General features: G+C 28.3%; 1 protein-coding gene across 1 annotated transcript; it reads left to right on the top strand.

The window, feature by feature from the left end:
* Positions 1-3,800: 3,800 nt before the first annotated feature.
* Positions 3,801-10,529, top strand: LOC105831538 (cell wall protein DAN4). The gene is made up of 2 exons (XM_012671735.3): positions 3,801-4,067; positions 9,120-10,529. The coding sequence occupies exons 1-2, from the start codon at positions 4,061-4,063 to the stop codon at positions 10,421-10,423; spliced, it is 1,311 nt and encodes a 436-aa protein (XP_012527189.3). The 5' UTR covers positions 3,801-4,060; the 3' UTR covers positions 10,424-10,529.
* Positions 10,530-11,107: the final 578 nt, after the last annotated feature.

Below are 11,107 nucleotides of genomic sequence, written 5' to 3'. Positions count from 1 at the left end.
GTTTAACCCCGTCACGTCAGGTTTTTTTTATTTATTCGAGAATGACATCAAAATCAGGACTAAAACACAAAGTAACAGATTACCTAAAACACTACTCGTTTACACATGAATCCTTAGATCCTAAACTCTAGATCCTGAACTCATAAACCTTAGGCCCCGAACTTATAAACTCACCTATAACTCCTAAACCCACAGACTCTAAAACCAGAAAGCTTAAGTCCATGAAACTCATACCTGTAAGCCCTCAAAGAATAACTACAAACCCTGAACCCAAATCCATAGACCCTGAACACATTAACTCAAAACTCATTGATCCTAGACTCATACACCTAAAATTCATAAATCCCAAATCCATAAGCCTGAGACCCATCGCGATCCCAAGAATTCCAGAAATTCCGTAACAGTTCTGTAACTGTAAAGCGTCAAACTCGCAACCTACATAGATAGAACATAAATAATAATAAATTATCTCTGATTTTGGTGTTTTTTCTCGAATAAATAAAGAAAACCTAACGTGATGGAGTTAAACGGATTTCGGATTCGGTTTCAGCGACCCAAAATCCATAAGAAATACCTGATCTGGTCCGAGCAAACTTCCAAAAAAATTTTGTGGTCCTGTATTATAATTGTCGGTTTCTAAGACAATCATTAAATCTCTGTAGATGTCTTTTTATAAAATATATACCTTTATTATATATTTAACGTTAATTGTGAAAACTCAACTGTAATTCATTCGACGTTGTGGTAATTTTTAATAAATACATGAAGAACTTGCAGGCAGTCAAAAGTCACATTTTATTTTTTTTCATGTGTTCATTAAAAATTACTATAACGTTGAATATATAATTATCTTTAAAAATAATTGCAAGAACATATTATTTAGCAATTATTGGAGAAATTATAACCATTGGTCATCTTCCATGGTCATTGGCATATGACCATCATACGCTAATTTAATCTAATTTGCGTAGAAAGATTAAAATAGCCGACCTTCAATCAATATGTAATGACAACTTGGATTTCTCATATTTTAATAACAAAAAGTAGACTTAATTTAAAAATTTCAGAGAATTAATCTTTTATAATAAACTACCATTTAATACCAAATTTAAGCCCGAATTCAAGGGTAACGAAACAAGCAATTTTTTAGGTCATTTTTTATTATCAATTGCAATGTATTACATTTAATTGTTTCATACACATTAATATTAATTTATCTCTCATTCTTGTTGCAAAAACTTATATTATTATTTGTACAAAAAAATCATCAATACCGGTATACTTTATTTTTTGCCATTTTGTTTTTTGGATAGTATTTCGTAAACAAAAATTAAAAATTATACTTTACAAATGTAAACCAGGAAGTATCTTCTATCTAAATAGTACAGCAAGTTTTATAATCCTGTTTCATATTTTGTAAAAAATAATGTTTTAGCAACATAATAAAGATAAACATTTAAGAAATAGGGCTTCAAACCTGGAGTTTCTTTTTCTCTTCCTTTAATATGAGTTATTTGTACAAAATATTAACAAGTTAATGTATAGAAGAGATAATGAAAAAATAACGCACTTAAGAAAAAGTGGAATATTTTCAATAAAAAATGTTTCAAATGTAATAAAATAAAGGATAAAATTAAAGTTCAACATCTTATCTGTTAGCATGTAACTGATTTAATAAAATTTTCATTGAAACTGAAAAGAGTTTTGATGAATTAATTGGAAATTTGGTAGGTTCAATTAGAATCTGAACCGTAAAGTCGAACCTATCAGATTTTCAATTAATTCAACAAGACTCTTTTTTCATATAATACAAGAAAATATTACATTTTGGAAAGCGTTTATCTGCATCTTATTATCAATACATTTCTACATTAAAAGATTATTAGGATATATTGATACTATTTTCCAATTTTGTATTGAATTGTAGTTGAAAAAATTAAAAAAGAAATTGTTTTTGTTTATTTATTATTAAATAATGCCTAAAATAACAAAATCAATAAAAGTTATAGAATTTTCTATATTTTTAAATTATTAAAATAGAGATTATTAGAATAGAGTTATAAGTTAGAAATAAATAAAATTACGTAATGTTTTAGCATAGATAGTTCGCATTTTTTAATTAATAATGCCTATAAAAATATAATAGATTTAGATATATTTATATATATTAGCATGTATAATATATTGCGTCTACGCCGAGTTACCCGAGCGCACCTTTTGAGAAAATTATTAATTGTTGTAATTAGACAAACGATTATAAATATAATCAAATATAGAATTTAAAAAATTAAGAATTCAGCTTTTCAATAAAAGCTTAATATCAGAAATAATTTTGAAGAAACGAAAATATATAGATTTATTTGGGGTGTAAATCTCACAAGAAGACCTCTGTGTTTGAGAAAAAAACAGAAAACAACTGTTTTCTGAAATTTTATAACAAATAATATATGTAGTAAAATCCTAAAACAACTAGAATTCTAATCATTCTAAAGATTTTGTTCGCAGTTGATCCTTAATCAACAACCCCAAAAACCCTTTACAAAGTTTTATTAAAATTAACATTAATTTTTAAGTTTTAGTCCACTATAATAGATTCGCAATGTTAAATTTTAAAAATCTGACAACGAATTTATAATCAGCGACCCTAAAAACCTCTATATATCAAATTTTATAAAATACCGATAATTGAAAAATTTGTGCTTCAAAAAGATATAGGTCTCTAAGTGACCTACTATAACGCAAAAAGAGTTAAACTTCAAATTCTCTCTCTTTTAGATTTTTAAAGACTTTGTATCAAAATTTATAAATCCTTTGTTTTAATTTAATGATGATTTTGTAAAATAAGATTTTGTAAAACAATAATGAGAAGGATGCGGAACAATTCGGTCGAATTGCATTTCGACAAAGCGGAATTTGACTGCAACTGGCCGTGAAAAGCCAATTGCCAATACTAGACAAGCAAAGAATACAGCACAAAAGACTTCGCAAACAAAAATTAGAAATAAAAAAAAAACAAAAAATCAGTTTCATTGATTCTTCATACTTCTATCAATTAGTCGAGCTAAAGAGACGTTAGAAGTGATCAAAATCGACTTGAATGTAAATACTCTTATCTCTCTTAGATTTTTACATAAATGTAGAAATGTATAAATGTATTATAAAAAAATTTTTTTTTAATAAATTAAAATTCTAATTTTCATATGTATATTTGCACATTACTTAACACAAACCCATTCAAGTGTCTAAATTGATAAATGCTATCAATTGATAACAGAGTATTGATAACAACTATCCGAATTATTATCTTACATTTGATTATTGCAGAAAAAATAATTAATCTAAATGTCGTTTTGTATCAGAACTTTTGATCAACTCTTCTTTCGTTTGCACAGTTTTCTAAAATTCATGATTTTTGGTAAATGCCAAAAGCTATCATTTATCTCACCCTTTTAATTTTTGTAATTCTTTGCAACTAAACCCGAAGTTAAAATCTCATTAAAATAAAACTGGCTTAAGAAAATTTAATAAAACTAAAAACGAGTTGTATGTTAATTATATCGGTAAACATATTACATATGGTTTTAATATCATTTCAATATTTTCTCAAGAATAATTTAATTATTTAATTAAGTACTCTTATTACTAAATCCTAATAAACTTTCGTAAACTTTCTAAAGTCGTTCTTAGAATGTACTTTGAATGTTCTATAAATATGAATATAATATTTTTAATTATTTCAAGATTATTACACTTTAATTTGTATTATTATAAGCAAATGTTTTTAAATAAAATTTCTTTGCATGCACATCGGTGGTTACAATGCATATTTGTTAATTTATATTACATAATGTATGTGAATATTTTTGCACGGCTTTTCTAAGAAGATTGGTTTTTGACAAGAAAGGTTTTGTCAAATGTTAGATGTGATAAGCGCGTACTACGCGATAAGCCTCATGCGCTTATATAAAAATCATTTTACAATGATGAATTCGTCAGTTAGCAACTTAATAAGCGAAGAAATAGATATTGGTCTTCAACTTTAGCGAATGAGTTCTTCGCGATGAAAGGTGAGTGCTCGCGCGATTGATGGAATTCCAATAAAGTGATAATGCAATGGAAACAATATGGATATAGTTGTTGAGTGATGAACATACAGAGTAATAATTTGCAAGGCACATGAATAAAGAGAGAAAATTTTGCGCAATGCAAATAATTACGTTTGATTCTGTGTAAATCGACAAAAAAAAGTGTAAAATAATAATGTAAATATTTTTGTAAACTTAAAATGATTTTTGTCATAAAAGTTGTACAACAGTTATGTTTCGAGGATATATATATTTTTTCCGACTTGACATTTAGAGATATTATATACGTATTTAAAAGGAACATTGGGTTTTATTAAAAAATTGCATATATTACTATTAGGATTTTTGTGAAACAGTTTTGTATCATTTTATACATTATTGTTAATAAGTTTGGAAACACTTGCGATTCTCTCACATATTACGGAAAGTTAAATATTTTGTTAAAAAGAAATAGTATAGAAGTTTAAAAAATGCAAAAAAAGATAAAACTTTAAAAATTAGTCATCCTTTTAAATTTTATTTTCAAAATATTTTATTTGTAAATTATCTAAAACTAAAACTTAATATCTTTTCAATATTTTTTTACAGTAAAACGTTGCAGCGTTTAAAAAAATTATACAAAAGTGACTTGAAAATTAAAAATTTTATAAATACAGAAAAGAATTTATTACAACATATTTTTTATTTGCATTCTTTAATTTTAAAACTTCTTTTATACTTTTTATAAAAGGTTTTTATAATTTTAAAACTTTTTTATACTTATTTTTTATGAGATACCTCTGTTTAAAAACAATAATAGAAAATAATACAAAAACTTATTTAAATTTCATAAAATTTTATATAATTTTATCGTTATCGTAAAATTATCTCTTTAGAAATTAGATAAAATTTGATAAAATTGAATCTATACATTTGAGATACTATCATTATCAATTTCTATCGTTTCTTAACAATATCTCTTGTTTAAATATTTAAATACTAATTTGTATATATTTTTTATATAATTTGTCAAGTTATGTAATCCAATTTGAAAATTATAATTTGTTGTGTATGTTGTTTTATTTAGCTTATAATTTAGTAATTGTTCTTAATAAATATCTTTCTTATGATAGTCTTTATGTTAGTATAATTCTATAATTTATAATTTATATTTAATCTTTTGACCGTATTGTTGTTGCTATCTTTTAATTGTAATTATGAGTCTGTCATGCCAGGGGTGCTATTCCGTACTTACCGACCACTTACCGACAACTATTGGTGTCGTTGCGCAGATATTTTATAATTAAAAAGCCTGCGCAACGATACCGATAATTATCAGTAGCCAATACAGAATAGAGTCCCAGGTGTCATTTTTTTAATTTTAAAGTAAAGAAAAGGATCTGAAAAAATTCACAAAATATCTGTCAACATTATTTTGTTCAAAATTGTTTATTCAATGTTTTATTTTTAATAAATTTTGAATATAAATAAAAGAAAAAAGATAATTTTTTTAACCCTTGCTTGACGGCGTTGGGGTGTCCTTTTAGGGTTCCAACCATAAACGCCGATAAATTGTACAATTTTTATGCAATTAACGTCAAAATTTGCATACAAGGGTTTTAAGAATTGCTGATTTCAAATCTGATGTCGAAAATGTAAAATTTTAAATGGCAGATTTAAAATGACGGACCTAAAACATTCATATAAACGCAGAATCAAAATGTACAAATTTTACACAAAAACATTCTTTTAAGAGCTTTTGGGGTTGCTGATTACTAATTTGATAAAATGCAAAATAGTGGATTTAAAGTATTTATATAAATGGAATCTCAAAATGTAAAAATTATACACAAAAACATTTTTCGTCATAGTAGGCGTAAAGTAAAATTTCACGCCTACTAGGCATAAGGATTTCACGCAATTACACCATCTTGTAACTACTACAAAATAAATTACGGATCTAAAACACGATGGCTGGAAATCTACGACGGTCGCTGAGAGTTACATAGATTGTTCTATTGAAAAAAATAAAGAAAAATTGAGAATTGTATTGCAAACACAGTTCAAAAAGACAATGATTTTAACGATGTTCCAGCAAAACAAATAAAACTAAATGTTAGCAATGCTGATACGACCATACTTGACCACAAGCAGCAATTGGTTAATCTTTATATAAATCAATTACTCTTTATATAAATTTAAGGTAACATAAAATTCAGCCAAATACTAGTTATTTTTTATTAATAACGTGTAATTTTCGTTATTGGAATAAAAGTTATAAATACAATGTAAGTTAAAAAAATATATAATTTTTGCTATTGAAAGAAATGTAATGAAAAAATGTTTTTTCTTTTAAATTTATTTACGCAAGTAAAGTTATATTTATTTTGACTTAATTATCTATATTCTCATTTATTTATATTTATCAAAGTTTATTTTATTTAATTATTTATTCTCTTTTTTGATTATTGTATAAATTATTTTTTTGGTTGGCGGGGCTCCGCCCCTCCAAACCCCCGGCGGGAGCTTTGCCCCCTGCACCCCACCAGGGACTGCTTCCCTGGACCCTCTCCCTCCTTCATCATCTTCACCGCTTTCCTCCTTCTATCCATTCAAACACATGCTGACAGTGATATAATTTCAATTAGTGGTCTAAATTAGTGGCATACTTTACACCTACTATAATAAAAAATAATGTTCGCACTGCGGGCGTACAACTTTATGCCCATGGTACGAAAATAACTAATTTCTAAGGGTTTCTATGTTTATATATAAATATTTTAGGTCCGCCATTTTGTTGCGTTGGGCCATTTTGTTCGACGTTACACTGTAACATATTTTCGAATGTCTTATGTGATAATTTTAAAATAGGTGATTTAATTGTCTTTGCGGAGTTACTATTCGATTGATTATTTCCAGCGTAGTATAAATATCCACAATAAACTGTCATTCAAAATGATTAATTCAATATGGTGACATATACAATGTATTTGAAAAGTCCCGGACCACTTGTTTTTCTCGGAAAATATAAATTTTATGAAAAAATGTTTCAGACAAAAGTTGTAAGGTTTAAATAGGTCTTTTTACTGAATTTATTAGACCAAGGTCATCTTGAATTTTTTAAATTGCACTTTCTATTTTTTTATTACTTATTCTTATAGTTTATCTTGAGAGCTTTCCAAAACACTATAATTAAGTTATTTTCAAATGATAAAGCTTAAAAATTTCAATATTTTGACACAAAAGTTCAAATTATATTGTAGACATTTCGATTTCGATTATTTTACCTTAATACTCTACATAGCACGGAATATAGTAATATCGCACCAAAATTGCAATACATCAACAATTTTACATATTACAGTAAAATATTACAGAAATATTATTGACATATTACACGTTTATAAATAACATTAAAATATTAAATTGTAGCGATATTACATTTTAAATAACAATACGTTAGAATTGATATCACTTACATTAAATTAAGTAAGGGTTTATAATAAGTGTTAGTACGCTTTAAGCCGTAAGAAATTGATAAATCACAGACAAAAATGAGAAAAATAATTGATTGTAATTGATTAAATGCTTACGGCTTAAAGCTTACTCCAGCTATTTTTAAACTCAACCTAATGTTAAAATGTCATTAATAAGTACGTTTACACGTTACCTTTGGCTGGTATTCATAGTTGAATTTTATTTAAAGATTGTCTCAAGCAACTTAAGATGCTAATACGGTGATTGGCTGATCTGTGATTGGCTGATGGCATTCTTAACAGTACTTAAGATAATCTTAAATATAAGATTCGACTATAAATACCGGCCTTAATCAAGTTTAACGACAATGATAGTGCTTAGATTTCAAATTACATTTTTCAATAAAATGAAATGGCTGTGATTGGCCAGGCTAACAACCGATATTACTAAATCCAATTAAGAATAATGTGTAAACGTAATCATTAACATTAAGACGATATTACTTTATTATTTAACAAATATGTATTATTTTATAATTTATAAATATTTTTTTTAATTATAAATATAGAAAACAATATAAAAAAATAAAAAATAGAAAAATAATATTACAAAAATACTACGTAAATATTACAGTAATACATTCGTAATATATCATTATATTACTGTGATCCATTTCGGCGGACATTTTAATACTGTAGTAATATTTTGGTAATATTTCTGCAATATTTATACTATATTTCATTGTAATATTGTAATAGAAAAACAATATTTCTGTGATATTACCGTAATATTCCGTGCTATGTGTACTTTTATACACATGATCAGAAGAATCAATTGGTATATAAAAATACAAAAATTGCTTATAAAAAAAATATAATTGCAATATGCAGGTGCACACTTTTTTTATAAGCGATCCAAAAAATCCCTCGATACAGAGTTGTATCGAAATTGATAAACAAGAATAATTTGAGAGTTAAAGGGTTAAAGGGTTAAAAGTTTCGAATCTCGCAAATTGACAGATTAAACAAGATTAAATTCGCGAAAACAAAAAAAAGTTGGTTAATTTTGCGAAAGTTACGTGTTGCGAGATGTGGCGCATATGAGTGAAATGTAGCGTACTGAAAAAGTTATGCTGGAATGTTTTCATCACAGTTTATGTTATTTATTAGAGAATAAGAATTATGTAATAATGTTAAACTGTTGAAATCGGCGACTATACGCACACAGAAGTAATATGAAAAAAACTACTTCGACACACATGTATTATAACAAAAATATTTTGAACATAGATTTTAACCTTTCTTTCTCCATCTCTCTATCCATACAATAAAAAATTTATATTTTTAACTTTATTTTTACAAGTTATTACATTTAAATAAAAAATTAATATATAAATAAAAATTTTTATTCTGTGAGTAAAAGAAGAGACAATTTATGTATTTTGCCATCGTTCAAAGCAGGGAATATTTTCACTCGGCTATATGCTTTAAAGAACAAAATATTATTTTTTAAATTCATTTATCACATTCAATTTTTAAAAAACAACTGACATTGCCTGTGTATTATTATAACTTTTAGGGATTTACTTAGTGGCTATTTTATATATAGCCACGATGAGTACTGCTGCTCTTAACGAAGCACCAATGGCTGATTTTCAAACAAAATGTCCCAAGGAGAATCTAAGGAACAAAACAATTTTTATACCTCATGAAAGTGACTGCACGAAATTCTATAATTGTCGTATGGGAGAGAAAGGGGATCCACTACAGTGTCCTATCATGGATAAGAATGGCAACAGATTACACTTTAATCCTAAACTTTTTGTATGTGATTGGCCGTGGCAAGCCGGTTGCCAGGTATCCTCATCGACTCCAACGTCTAGTATTCCGACGGTAACAACCCCATCAACGACTTCTTCTACAACCCTGTGTCCAAGTACTCCGACGTCATCAACTCTATTACCGAGTATTTCAACAACCCCGTCACCGAGTACTCTGACATCAACGACCTCTTCATCAATTACTCCGACAACTCCCTTATTGAATTCTTGCATGTCAGATGGCAAAATGCATCTGCTTCCCCACAAGACTATGTGCGATCATTACTATTCATGTTTTAATGGTAAAGTAAATCCCACCTCTCAAAAATGCAATCGCAATTTATTATTCAATGCAATTCTTCGTGTATGCGATTATCCGGAAAATGTAAAATGCAGCGTTATCATTCCATCGGCTATGGATATTGTGTCACCAACTATCCGCTCATTAATTACAACGTCACCAAATCCGCCGTTGACTTCAACATCGTTCTCTTCAATGCCGACAAAATCAGTAGAGCCATCTGACTGGGTTTGCGTACCAAAGAGCAAAATTTACAAGGTTTCCCATGAGATTTGGTGCAATTACTATTATTGGTGTGTTAATGGTATAAAAGATACAGAGCCAATAAAATGTGAAACCCATTTATTTTTTAATCCAGTGGTCGAAGAATGTGATTACCCGGAGAATACAGACTGTGGTGGCAAAGGGACTGCATCACCAGTATCTACAGTATCTACAATAATTACAATACATAAAAGACCTACAAGACCTAAAAAACCTACAAAGCCCACAAAATCTACGAAATCTACAAAACGTACAAAACCTACAATACGTACGAAACCTACAAAACCTAAAAAACCTACGATACCTACAATACGTACAAAACCTACAAAATCTACAATACCTACAAAATCTACAATACCTACAATTCCTACAAAACCTACAATATCTACAACAGAATCCACAACAACGAATACTACAACAACAACAGAAGTTTCTCCAACAACACAAGAGCTCAACAAATCTCATGAAAATTATCCTTCAAAGGGTTCAACAGAGTAAACACAGATAGTGCTTATGTCTTACCCAAATCTACGTAATTAATATCGCAAATATGTAGACAGTAATAAGATATTATACGAGGTAGTCTCAGAAATACCAGACCTAACAAAAAAAAAATTTGGAAAAAATATCTTTATTTCTCAATATAGTCTCCTTTTAACTCAATACACTTTTCCCAGCAATGTTCAATAGCTTCGATTCAATAGCTGCTCTGTTTATAGTAAAAACCGTCGAACTCCTCAAAATAGCCATCAACCGCAGATTCTACCTTTTTATTGTTGGCAAATGTTTTACCACCCAGCCATTTTTTCAAGTTTGAAGAGAGAAAATAATCCGAGAAGGCTAAATCTGGTAAATAGAATGTGTGAGAAAGCAATTCAAACTTTAACTCATTAATTTTGGCCACCGCGATGTGAGCAAATGCAGCACCCATCTTGCGCACAGCTTTCTCATCTCCAAATTTTCAGTCAATATGCGATGTATAGCACTTTTTGAAATGCCTACGGTGTCTGCTAGCTCACGCACTTTCAGTCGACGGCCATCCAATACCATTTTATGAATTTTCTTCACCATTTCTGGCGTGGTCACCTCATTTAGTCAACCACTGTGATGTTTGTCTTGGCAGCTCGCAAGGCCTCGTTTAAACTCTGCCACCCAATATTTTACTGTTGTAAACAAAGGAGC

Source organism: Monomorium pharaonis, chromosome 2, assembly GCF_013373865.1.
Source record: "Monomorium pharaonis isolate MP-MQ-018 chromosome 2, ASM1337386v2, whole genome shotgun sequence".
Lineage (NCBI taxonomy): Eukaryota > Metazoa > Arthropoda > Insecta > Hymenoptera > Formicidae > Monomorium > Monomorium pharaonis.
Note: the sequence above shows the minus strand (reverse complement) of the source record. Positions and strands in the feature narration are given on the sequence as shown.